This window comes from Acomys russatus, chromosome 7 (genome assembly GCF_903995435.1).
Source record: "Acomys russatus chromosome 7, mAcoRus1.1, whole genome shotgun sequence".
Lineage (NCBI taxonomy): Eukaryota > Metazoa > Chordata > Mammalia > Rodentia > Muridae > Acomys > Acomys russatus.
The window spans coordinates 22,224,502-22,238,293 of record NC_067143.1 but is presented as its reverse complement, the minus strand read 5'-3'; the positions used below and the strand labels follow the sequence as shown (position 1 = coordinate 22,238,293).

Here is a 13,792-nt window from a genome sequence, read left to right as displayed (position 1 = left end):
ATTAGTTACTTAACAACTTTTCCATCCACAGGAAACAAGTAGAAGACCCTTTAACTATTTTAGCTCACATCCCCTGGGTACTGTCAGATAGAGCTGGCCTGCTCAACTCCACCCACCAGCGAACCTTACCGACTCACTTCTATTTCACTCCATGTGGACTGTGGATTAACACAACGAAGCAGTGAAGCAACCAGGGACCCTAAGTCAACATTATAAATACATCCCTAAGATTGGGCAACAGGGATTAAGAGGGACGATGGATGTGCTGCTTTAACAGGGGCCTAAAACCAGGTTGGAAGGGTCTCCACAGAAATCTGAGAATGAAGAACTCTAGGCATTCTTGAGGAAGGGACAGGCTAGTGAGAAAAGCACACCCCGTCCCGCATATGGTAGAGAAGTGTGCAAATCCACCCCCAGCAAATTCACTGCCCCCAAGAGAAGCAGCACCAGCAAGTGGCAGCAGGCTCTCAGTTCTATAGCAGCCAAGCTGTCTCTACAGTGGTTGCCCACCCATGGTCACAGACCAGCAGACAAGTGCAAGACAGAGTCACTGGGTTGATATTTCACTCAAGCAACCATTTACTCAACCAATCCCCTACTGGACAACCAACATCACAGCAGCTTCAGCCTCAGGAAGGGGCCTTTGCCCATTACAGGTGGCTCTGCACTGGTCACCTCCCAAGCCAGATGAGAGTCCATCCAAAGACTGGCGTCTCACGCTTGCTGAGTTGCCCATCTTTGGTCTTTTAATTAAAAAAACAAAAACAAAAACAAAACCAAAAAAAACTCTGTTGATGTTATGGAATGACTCCAGGACTTACTTGAGAAAGTTCTCGAGGTCATCTCGACTACAGGACGACCAAGAGAGGTCGCTGGGGTTCCGGCCTTTCACCCACTCTCCCGACATGATGTGCGACCGGCCAGCACAAGATGAGTGGTCATCGTCATGGTTCATTCCCAGGCTGTTCAAAGAGAAAGAGAAAGGAGGGGTGTGGGACGCTATGCCTCACACGCCTCATTTGTAGGTCGCGGGTCAAGCGTAAATCAACTTTAAAGTACAAACAGTGATGTGGACAGGGTGCTAATGTTATCACACTACGGACCACAGTCAGGAGTTTATACGGAGACTAAGGCAGTTTGATTACAGAATGTATGAAGACTAAGCAAAATGACGTTAATAATGAGTGAATGAACGCATTCTTAAGCATGATAATTAATGACACGCCAGTGAATAAAGTCCAACCTTCTGATAAGCTGACCTGATATCTCACATTAAATGTCATTATGTTAGTGGCCTAAAGTTTTGCACTCATTAGAATGAACCACACCACGCTGAGAGCCAGTGGAAAACACCAGGGACTGAGTTGCTGAAGACTGTGGCTTCAAGGCTTCCAACTCAACAACAATTGTGTCCTTTGTGATCCTTCGTAGTTCTCCCTAACTTTTTTTTCTTCTTTACTGAAAAATTTCCTCATCCTCAAGAAACACAAGAGAAGACCCAGAGGGACCCCTGTCCTCATCAGCCGGTGTTCCCTGTGTCCTGTCACCTACCTTGTCAACTGCACCTAAGGGACACTGGGAGATACCTCTAGGTGGGGGTGTGACCAAATGCTGACCTAAACAATGCCCTCGGTTTATTCACATGTCCACACTGTAATGAGCTGAACCTGCAGACAGGACAAGATCGGCTTGTGCACAGTTGCTGGCAATGATTTCCAGGAGAGAGACCCAGTCATGGTACTTGAGGTTTATATAAAAACTACTGTTTAGGTTATTTTTAGTTTAAATTAAAGATTACCTGATTGAAAATTCCATGTTATTTTAGGTTTGTGTCCCAGGGCATGTATTATTTCTGGCAATGCTATGTTTGATGAAAATGTGTGGCATTTAGCACATAGTCATTTTAACTCAAAATGACTGTGAGGTCGAGGGCACAGATGGGTCTCTCATGTCACATATGTCAGACACGATAATAACTTAATGGCTTTGGATGGATCTTATCTTAAACAAAACAGCACTCCTGGATTTGCTACAAGATATCTCAAGGCACACCATGGAGGGGGTCAAGGAAGAACTCCCACAATGCATCACACCACTGAGCTCCACTGGAGTCAGTACTGAAGACACCAAAGGAGATAGAGAGCTCTGGATTCAGCTATCTCTGAGCTGACCTGCCTTTCAAATGTGTTTGGATTTTGACGAAAGGGAACAGGAGTCAGGTCTGGCCTGCCCTCAAAGCTGCCTTGGCCAGTTTGGAGAAATGAACGCGAGCGGAGGAGGGATGAGGAGGCCAAGGAACGGCTGTGAGGGGCACAACCTCGCCATCAGATGGGATGGAGGGCACATTGATGTTTGTGTTATTTGCTATAGTGGGTAATATCGTGGTAGGCAAGGATGGATAATGACCGCATAGTGTGAACCCGTCATGAAATGACAGAAGGCGTGAGGTCACGTCCAGATCTTTGCACACGTGCCTTTGTACTGCGCATCCACACACACATCTAAGACACTTACACCAGGTGGGCTTTTCGCTCTAACGTAACAGAACTTCAACTAACTATGCCAAGATAGAGAAGAAGGTACAAAGAAAGGACAAAGCGTGGAGGTTCTGTGCCCTGCCCCTAGTTGGCAACTCCTCTGCAGCTCAATTTCCTCATCCTTGACTAAACATGGGGTAGCCATATCTAGCCACTCATTTAATATATAGTCGTCAAATGCTTTCTACTAGAAAGACACAGCTCTGAAGTGCTAGGCATGTGGAGCTCACAGTCTCAAAAAGTGGTTCTCAACCTGTGGGCCACCACCCCTCTGAGGGTTGCACAGCTGATCTCCTGCACATCAGATGTTTACATGATGGTTCATAGCAGTAGCAAAATTACAGTTATGAGGTAGCAATGAAATAGTTTTTAATCACTGGGGGTCACCACAGCATGATGAACTGTATTAAAGGGATGCAGTGTCAGGAAGGTTAAGAACCACGGTTCTGAAGGAAAAGCCATGGTGGCTACGAAGGAGACAAGGACTGTTTTAGGCACATTCATCCATGAGAGTGAAGGAATCAAACAGCCTCTGGGCTGCCAACTCAGGTGCCCCGAAGGCACCATGAAGCAGGTAGCAGGCACATTAACGTCGAAGAAACGCCCACAGTCGGGCTGAGAGATGGCTCAGTGGGTAAAGTGCCTCTTGTACAAGCACGAGGACCCGAGTTCAAAGTCAGAGCACTCATGTAAAATCTGGGTGTGGCCACGCACCTGTTAACTCCAGTGGGTGGGAGGGCTGGAGGACTGCTGGGGCTTTGCTGAGTAGCCAGCATAGCCGAAACCCAGCAAGCTCCAGGCTCAGTAGGAGACTATCTTACAGGAATAGTGTGGAGAGTGACAGAGAAAGGCACTAGACATCTTCCTCTGGCCTCTACAGGCACCCATAGACTGCCTGCACATGTATATGTGTGCACGCCCAACACATACACACACACACACACACACATGCACAGAGAGAGAGAGAGAGAGAGAGAGAGAGAGAGAGAGAGAGAGAGAGAGAGGGAGGGAGGGAGGGAGGGAGGGAGGAGGGAGGGACAGAGACAGAGACAGAGACAGAGACAGAGAGACAGAGACTGCATGTATATATGTGAGAATACACACACACACACACACACACACACACACACACACACACACACACGATTGTGATAAACTGGTTTGTGCCATCTTTGTTTAGTTTCAAGTCCATCTAAATCTAGCAACTTTGATTCCCAAGAAGCTAAGATTTAAGCCCTACCCTGACAACAGGGGTTGGTTGTGATGCTGGTTCACTTGACAGTTACTCAAAAACTCAGAGTGAGGTGGGGATCTAAAGGCTAGCAAAAGCCATAAGGTGGACCCCATCCTTTGCTCCCACTAACGTCCATACCCTGAGGGCCTCAATGGTGCAGCCTTTTAATGGGCATGAGTAGCCAGACCCCAGCAGCTCCTGTGTCTTTCTTCAAAGGCCAGCAGTGAAGAGGGGGAATTTAGCTGACAGCAGGAGGGGCTGAAGAGAGGCTGCCTCCCAAAGTTCAAAGGCCTGTCGGAGACATCAAAGGGCACAGGGTGCTTTAGGCAGTAGCCATCCTAAGGACAGGGGACTTCCTGTTCCTAATGACTATCACCCCCTTGCCTTTTTGGGGGGGAACCAATCATCAGGGGGCTGTGTGGACTCACTGTTCGGACTCTGCCTTTTCCAGCATGCCAGGGAGGTGGAGAGGAAGTCCAGCCCCCTCCAGGGCTGTGAAATGATTGCGAGTCAGCCCCTTTGATGGTTTCCAGGATTCACACACCATGTCTGTGTCCAAGGCTTTTGTTCTGGCCTTTGGCTCACGTGGAGCTCACCCCAACTCTGAGGCCAGAGTTTTTTCCTCTTGAAAAGTGGCTCTCCATCCTTGAGGGGGAGGAATGTCCCTGAACTCTGACCCCCGACAGTCTCTCTTTTCATGACTCTCAGAGTCACTCCAAAGGACAAGACTTGTCATTCTGTTTTTATATCTCAGCAGCTCACAAACTCTTGACAGCCTGGCCCAGAGCTAAGCACACAGAGGAGCTGATGAGTACTGGCAAACTGATGGAACCCATGGACTCACAGAAAACACAGCAGCCTGGCTAGACAGCAGAATTCCTTTTTAAAGGGTTTTACCTATATTCACCTATATGTTCTCTTTGCCTATATTCCTGAAGTAGATGGGTATTTCCTAGAGTCACCCTACCACAGAACCCAGGGAAAACACATCTCAAAGTTATACAGGTCAAAAGGACAAGCCGCAGTTCCAAGGGAGGGGGGTGCTGTGTTCCTTCAATGCCTTCTAATGGCATTCAATGAGTGATTTATTAAATACATAGCTAGCCAATATAAAAAGACAGATATCTGATAGATAGATAGATAGATAGGCAGACAGACAGACAGACAGACAGACAACCAGATAGACAGACAAAATAGCAAAAATATCAACTTGGGTGCTCAAAACACCCAGCAGAAACCAACTGGGAAAGTTGAGGCAGTCAGCTGGCATTCCCTGCTGAGCTTTTCCTCTGTGGATGAGCTTCCCATGGCTGAACTTTCCACCTCTCTTCCCCACCGCAGGCTCTTTTACATCACGGGATAAACAGCAGTAACCTCTGTTGGAAACAGTTCACCTTGTAGCTCTGGTCAGGAACACAGTGTTTTCACTCTTGGGCTGTTCTGTTGTTCTGTTCTCTCTGTCACGGAGTTAGGGATCAGCCCATCCCCTGACAAAGAAGGCACTTGACATAAAAATGTGAGTCTGAAACAGGGGGTGACCCCACTTCCAGAGCCAGCTTCGCAGTGACCTCAAGTAGTGTGTAGCCTATTTATCTGTATAAATGTGTATTACAGGTTCAAAACAGTTTATACCCAGCCTAATGCAGCCTAAAAACCAAGCAGGCAGGACAGAATTTAGAAGGTGAATTCTAGAATCAGAAGAAGGCCAAGTAAGACTAATTTTGGGGTTCTATAAAACACTGGCTTTCAAACGTGGCCACACCGGGGACTCTTCTAGGAAGCCTGAAGAAACACTGGTGTCTGGCTCCTACAGTCCCAGTTTCTCAGTTCATTGGCGTGGAGCAGAAGCTCAACATTTGGACTGTTACGTGTTCCCATGAGATTCCAATAGCCGTAGAGGTCTGAGGACCACTGCCCTAATGCAGACCAGTCGATGTCAAACTTCAGCACACTTACGTTGACTGGCCAGAGCCAGAACTCAAGAGTGGCTTTTCCTTCCAACCAGGAAGGCAAATTTTTAGGTGAGGCCAGAAAGGGCATTCACGTTGACACATTCTGGACACACTCAAAATCCAAGGCCCACCTCCATCCACTTGGAGGTGAGTATTCCTAGCTATTCCACCATAGCACGGATCAGGGACTAAAGGCTGCCGTGTGCTGCCTGCTTCGTGACTAAGAACAATCTGAGAAATGCATCGGGGGCAATTCTGCGGCCGTGCAAACACCACCACACAGCATGTACGGCACAGTGTATGGTAGCTCCATGTCCCTCTATGACATATCCACACGAACCCTGGCCATTTACATGGCGCATTTTTTTTTTTTTTGACCCTTGACTAAAACAGCATGAGGCACATCGCTATACAAGTTTGTGACTGTACAATGTTCAAGAAACTTAAGACATCATATAAACTCATCACTTGTCCAAAACCAAGGGCTAGGGGCTGGTGAGTTTGGCCTGGTGGTTAAAGAGCACATGTTGCTCTTGCAGAGGACCTGGGTTCAAGTCCCAGCAGTTCACAGTGGCTCACCTGTAACTCCAGTGCCAGGTGATCCAACACTCTTGTTTGACCTCCCCAGGCGCCAGGCACTGACATAGAGTGCACACATACATGTGCAGTAAAAAGTGTTCACAGACATAAAATAAAATAAATATAAAAAAATTTAAGCCAAGGACTAGTTTCTGATATTTCCATGTATTTGCACATTTGGGGGTCTTTATATTCCCCTTGCCTTGAGCAAAACTTTTTATCACTTAAAAATAATTCTCCACTCTCCCTAGTATAAATTACAGCTTCTTGCAGTAATCATTACTGCTTAGCTGGCATTCAACTTACAGGATAAAAATATATTCTTTTGGCTGACTTAATGATTGTGTACACAAGTTGTCCTCAAACCCTCTCTGAATTTTGGCTCAAAGCTACTATGGTGTTCTGAGGGTGGAATGTGGTTTCAAGTAATGCCAAGTCTTGCATAAGCGATAATTGATATTTTTACTAGCAGCAACTTTGTAGTTGATAATGGGTTATTAAAACAGGAAAGAGACCCTGCCCACAAAGTCTCATCAGAGATAGAGAAGGTGTTTCAGACAAAAAGCCTCCCAGGGTTGATGCAGGGAGGTCCCAGTAAGCCCCACAGCTCCCAAAACAAGCCAAAACAGCAGAGGAGATGACACCCCCATGTTACAGCATTACTGCCTGTTGAGCTCCCTCACCCTAAAGCTACACAGCACCTGACCCCCATGGGACTCAGCTCTACTTGTGCGGTGGGGTAGGACTCAATGTCCCAGGGTACTGCACCATCTCTGTCCTTTTCTTCAAAACAACCTTGATTTAAATGTCTGATCATGTAGATTGATGGGGGTGGGGGGGTTACTACTAAGTCTGGCAACTCTGACAAGGCAGAGGATCACTGCTCTGAAGGAATGGCCGCTTGCCCTGATCTCTGGCCACATCTCTTCACTCACAGAGCCAAAAGGTTTTCCTTCCTCCCAGGTAAAATGTCAGTGAGGTGTTCCTGACTGAAGCCAGGGAAGGGACCACATCTCAACAACCACTATCCCTTCTCCACTTTGATGTTCTCCAGAGAAGGGTTAAAATCTTCAAGAAATTAAACCAATGCTTCAACCCCTTAGGGAAACTGAGACAGAGAAGTGGCTGACTGGTGGGGACCAATGAGAAGATATGTGATGGAGATTCTAACCTGAGGAGTAAGCTAATGACACTTGGTCACTTCTGAATGTTGGTTGCTTTTGTCACTTGGTTTTGGGTCCTGCGGAATCAGTAGCCTTGGGCCACATCAATGCTGACTTCAGCTTGTGAGTGACACCTGTCTTTGTGAATTGTGCCTCGGGAGGGGACATTTCCTTTGCTTCTCTTCTGTCTTTTATCCTCCATTCCTAAGGCAGATTTGCTCCAGGCAATGTCATGGGCATATAAACATCTATTTTATTTTATTTTTTGGCAGTCAAAGCTTTTCTTTTTCAGGACACATAAAGTTATGTAAGAGATTGACCCAGGAACCCAAAAAGATAGCACAGCCACCTGCTAGACTGCGCCTTGCCTTGTGCTTTGTTTTGTAGACCCTGCTGCTAGGTCAGGAGGCCAAACAAAACCAACAGATTCACACAAGGATGGGCCTCCTCTGTTGTAATGTCTTCCTTATAACGTCTTCCCAAATCAACCTAAATGTCTTGGTTTTCTGTTGTTAGATACTGAGACTAGCTACTTTACTAAAGAACAGAGGTGTACTTTGGCTCACCATTCTGGAAGCCAAGAAGTCCAAGATAGGAAGGATTCCTCTTGTTGGGGTTCCAGTGCCTTCAACTCAGGGTGAAAGTAGACAGAAATTGGTACATGCAGAATATAGCGAGGCCAGCTACACGTGGCCCAAGTGAATCATTCCTTGAGAAGGGCATTAATTAATACCGACCCCTAGGAGCCAAGCACCTCCCATCAGGCTGTGGTCCAAGCACAGCCCTCAGTATGTCCAGCAAGGCCTTCCATGCTGCATTTCTTATGAGCCGTGTTGCTGTGTGTCAATGGCTGACTGAGTCCTGCAGGCCTTGGGCCCGTGTTCTTGTTTCCTTCTCCCCTGACGGACAAGCTCTGGGTTTCAAACAGTATTATGGCGCCATAACCACGGCACGTACATCTATAGCTGGAAGCACTTCCGGGAGGAGGGGGCAGAAATGTGACACAGGAAAGAACATCATTAGAAAGATTTCCAGTGTCCACTGTCCACTGTCCACTCCCCACAACCTCCTACTGCAAAAGGAGCACCCTACTCAGAAGCATGGACACAACCAACAGCAACGCACACCTCTCCGCCTTCAAATCTATTCCCTCTTGTTATGGAGAAAGTCATGGAGGCTTTGGGCAATGAACCAGAAGTCTATGCCAATCTAGGCTCCTGTCCAAAGGGAACTAAGTGCCACTGCGTGAGGATGAGGAAACCTACTTCCTACACTTCCAGGACCATTCATCAGTGGCCACCAGGTCCACCCTGGGAGAAGTCCAGACCCCAGCAGTGAATGGGGAACCCAGTGATGGCTGGCTATGATGATGGTGGATGGTAAGAGCTTCCACTGGAAGGCCACAGAGCAAAAGTTATGTAAGTCTCACTGCCACTGTGATGGCGGGATGGCAACGATCACGACGGCCACTCACATCAATGATCCCTGGATCACAAATGGGGCCACAAGGGTATTCATACATCTTATTTTCATAAATTCAACAGAATTTGAAAAGAAAGCCACATGCAGGTTCTTCCTTCCCTGGTGACACCGTGCATAAGCACATGAAGATCTGAAGATTGAAACCAGCACAGCCCACCAAACCTGTTCACTTTCCAGTAAGCCGTGCACTCTGTTGGGTGCCTGGCTCTAGCTGACTACAACCTGAGCCCACGTATCCCCGGGAAATTACTACCACAACCGAAGAACGTAAGTGTACTGTCACCAACTAACTCCCCCACAGGCTCACCCACACTCTCCCTTAGCCCTTCAACCCTCGCAACTGCCAATCCCGTCTCTAGCTCTACAGTTATGCTAGTGTACGGCGGTTACATGAATAGAGTCATGTACTGTATGTTTCTCTGAAAGGGAGCTTTTTTATTCAGCATAATTTGAGGTTCAGTTAAGTTGCCCTGTGTATCTAGAATTCATGCACTTTTAATTGCTAGGTAGTATAGCCCAGGAAATGGATGAACCACAGTCTAACCCATTGGAGGGTTAGGTAGTTTTAGTTTGAGGGCAATTGTGAAGACAGCTGCGTTCACTTGCACGTGCCAGTTCCTACGTGAAGGTATCGCCAGTTCTCTGGGGTAAATGTACAGAAGTGCGACCAAGAGGCCACTGGGGAAGCTCCAGGGTCCGTGACCAGGCCTCATGTAGTCCAGGCTGACCTTGAACTCGCTACGCAGCTGCAGACGGCCTTGAACTCCTGATTTTCTCACTTCTTCCTCGTGAGAGCTTGGGACATTTTGGCTTTAAAAGAAATCTCCAAACTGTTCTGTAAGGGAGCTCTACTGTGATGTGAGAGGGACTCGCTCTTTGGCAGGCCGGCTAGCACTTGATGTCACCCTTCTCTATAGCCGTCCAGTAGTGGGTGGTGATAACGCGTCGTGGATTGAGTCTGCGTTTCCCCATTAGTGATGGGGGAATCATTCAAGCACTCACTCTCTACCCACATGTCCTCTCCTGTGAAACGCCTGTTGGGGCCTTTTCACCATGTTCTCAGGATTGTTTACAGTTTACTGAAATTTAGTTTCACTGAAACGTGTAGGCTTTCCTCTAACATGTCTTTAAAGGCCATTAAGAGGGCCTTTCACACAGCAGAGCTTTCAACACTGGGGCTTCCAACACTTTCTTTTGTTTGGATGGCGTTCCGTGAAAGCTGAAGAATGCTTCGCCCAACTACAGTATCCAGACTTCCCTCCTGTGCCTTATTTTATGGAAGTTTAGTATTTTGCACGGAAGCTCATAATTAATTCTGTGGTAAGTTTCTTTTGGGGGGGGGTAAGTATGACATTTAGGTCAAGGTTCTTCTTACTTCATCAATGGACGTCCATATTTGCAACAATTTACTGAATGAAAAAGGCTATTCACTTGACAGCCTGCACTAAGTTGCTTCTGTCTTTCTGTTGAAAACTGGGTATGTTTGTGTGAATCTATTTCTGGGTTCCATGTTACTCACAAAACTGTTTGTGTTCCTTCCAGAGAACGCCTCAGCTATAGAGAGTGTCACAATCAGGAGTGGGCCCTGTTCCCTTCTATTCTTTGCTTCCTCAAGTAGTTTTGGCTACTCTAGGACCCATAGTTTTCCTTGAGAGTTTTAGAATCAATTTATTTATATCTGATTAAAACATGTGCTAACATTTTGGTAAGAGCAGCACTGGACCTACAGATCAACTCAGGCGTCTTTGCTCTTAAGTCTTCAATCCCAGAACATAGTGTGTCTCTTCAAGAATGGAAGGTTTATTTATCAGCTTGTGATATTATGTATGTGCCTTCTCAGATGTGTATGTTCTTTTTAAATTAGAAAGGATAAGTCTGTAAGTGCTCGCAGCCATTAAAGAGTCTGCTGGTGAGAATTCTCTGTTTAGCTCCATACCCCATTTTTAACTCGGCTATTTAGTTTGTTGGCATTTAATTTCTTGAGTCCCTTACATATTTTGGATATTAGCCCTCTTTTGAATGTAGGGTTGGTGAAGATCTTTCCCCAGTCTGTAAGCTTTTGTTTTGTTTTGTTGACAGTGATATCCTTGCATTACAGAAGCTTTTTAGTTTCATGAAGTCCCATTTATTAATTGTTGATCTTAGATCTGTCCTTAGTCATCAGGAAAATGCAAGTCAAAATGACTGAGATTCCACTTTACACCTGTCAGAATGGCTAAGATCAGAAACTCAAGTGACAGCCCATGATGGTGAGGATGTAGAGAAAGGGAACACTCCTCCATTGTTGGCGAGAGTGCAAACTTGTACATCCATTTTTGGAAATCAATATGGTGTTTTCTCAGAAAATTGGAAACAGTGCTACCTCAGGACCCAGCTATACCACTCCTGGACATATACTCAAAAGATGCTCCACTACACAACAAAAACATTTGCTCAACTATGTTCATAGCATCTTTCTTTACTTGTAATAGCTGGAAACAACCTAGATGTCCCTCAGCCAAAGAACGGACAGAGAAACTGTGGTACATTTACATAATGGAATACTACTCTGCTATCAAAGACAAGGAAATCATGAAATTTTCAGGCAACTGGATAGAACTAGAAAAGATCATCCTGAGTGAGGTAACCCAGACCCAGAAAGACACACATGGTATGTACTCACTCACAAGCAAATATTAGCCATATAATACAGGATAACTGCACTGCAATACACAGACCTAAAGAAGCTAAATAACAAGGAGGACCCTAGGGAGGATGCTTAATTCTCATTCAGAAGGGCAAATAGAATAGACACCGGAAGTGATTGAAGAGAGGGAACAGGACAGGCGCCTACCATATATGTTCTCTGAAAGACTCTGCCCAGCAGGGGATCAATGAAGAAGCTGAGACTCACAGCCAAACTTTGGGCAGAGTGCAGGGAGACTTATGGGATAGTTGGGGGATAGAAGGACCCAGAGAGAGCAGGAATTTCACAAGGAGACTAACAGAGCCAAAAAATCTGGGCCCAGGGAGCCCTGCAGGAACTGATGCACCGGCCAAGGACCATGCATGGAGGGGACCTAGACCCCATGCTCAGATGTAGTCGGTAGGCAGCTCAGTCTCCATGTGGGTCTCCTAATATGGGGAGCAGGGGCTGTCTCTGACATGGACTCTGTTGACCACTCATTGATTGCTTTCCCCTGGTGGGCCTGCCTTGCCAGGCCACAGAGGAGGAGGATGCAGGCAGTCCTAGTGAGACTTGATAGGCTGAGGTCAGATGGTAGGGGAGGAGGGCTCCCCATTTTTGAGGACTAGGGAAAGGGGGGAAAAGGGAGGGGGAATGGAGGAGACAAAGGAGGGGGCTACAATCGGGATATAAAGTAAATAGATTTTTAAAAATTAAAAATTAAAAAAAAAAAAAACCACAAGGAAATCATGAAATTTACAGGCAAATGAATGGAACCAGAAAAGATCATCCTGAGTGAAGTAACCCAGACCTAGAAAGACTCACTTATAAGTGGATATTAACCATACATTACAGGACAACAATATGAAAATTCACAGACCAGAAGAAGCTAAGTAACAAGAAGGGCCTAAGGGAAGGAGACAGTAGAAGTGGATGAAGAGAGGGAACTGGGTAGGAGGGGAAGGGGAGGGAAAGGAGGAGGGAGGGTCAGATATGGAGAGAGCAGAGAGAGGAGGTCAGAGGAGGGACTGGAGAGAAAAGGGAAACAGAATAGGGGCATGGCTGTGACAAGCTAGAGACCTGAGACAGGTAGGGTACAGGGAAGATATGGGAATGTCTCCAGCTGAGTCCCCTATCAGCCAGGGACGTGAGGACTGAGGAAGCCACCTTTTAGCCAGGCAGCAATTACAGTGGTAGGAAGGGAACACCAATCCACCTACAAAACCTTTGACCCAAAATTTACCCTGCCTACGAGATGTGCAGAGATCAAGACAGAGCAGAGACTGAGGGAGTGACCAACCAATGCCTGGCCCAACCTGAGGCCCACCGCATGGGTCTCAGAGAGCCAACCCCTGACGCCACTAAGGATACTCTGCTATGCTTACAGACAGGAGCCTAGCATAAGCATGCTCTGAGAGGCCCCACGCAGCAGCTGATCAAATCAGGGAGTGCTGTGGAGGGAGGGGGATAGAAGGACCTGAAGGAGACAAGAATGCCACAAGAACACCAACAGAGTCAATAAACCTAGGCCCCCGGGGGTTACCAACCAAAGAGGTGGACCTAGGCCTCCTACATACATGTAAGCGATGGGCAGTTTGATCTTAGTGTGGGTCTCCTAATAAGCTGAGCAGGTGCTGTCTATGAAATGGACTCTGTTGCCTGCGTCCGATCACTTCACCCTAACCAGGCCGTCTTGCCTGGCCCAGTGGATGAGGAAAAGCAAAGTCCTGATTTGACTTGATATGCTGGCGTGTGGGTTGGTGGTGGTGGAACTCTTCTTTTCTGAGAAGGAGAGAGGGAAGAGGAGAAGAGGGTGGGACAAGGAGGAGAGGAGGGAGGGGGCTATGAATGGGATGTAAAGCGAATGTATAAATTAAAATTATTTTATAAAGATAATATAAGTCTTTACTGTTCAGTGTATTCATTTTGGCTGTTTTGCTGATGTTCTTGGAGAGCAGAGGACCTTCTCTTGAGTCCCCAAGTGATGCAGGTTGTTATCATGAACAGAAGACAATAGAAGTTAGATATGTTGACAAAAGACTTTTCCACATCAATTGATGTGATTTTTCTTCATTAGGCTATTGACATAGTATACAATTCGACAAACTGAAATTAAACCAACCTGAATACCTGAAATTAATCTCCTTGGTCATGGCTTTACATTTTTCATTCATTCATTC

General features: G+C 46.5%; 1 protein-coding gene across 1 annotated transcript in view; it reads right to left on the bottom strand.

The window, feature by feature from the left end:
- The window catches only part of Adamts17 (ADAM metallopeptidase with thrombospondin type 1 motif 17), a 292,022-nt gene that overhangs the window by 138,458 nt on the left and 139,772 nt on the right, over nucleotides 1-13,792 (bottom strand). The window contains exon 9 of the mRNA XM_051148701.1: nucleotides 822-962. Coding sequence (XP_051004658.1) covers nucleotides 822-962 — 141 coding nt within the window. The remainder of the gene's footprint in view (nucleotides 1-821; nucleotides 963-13,792) is intronic.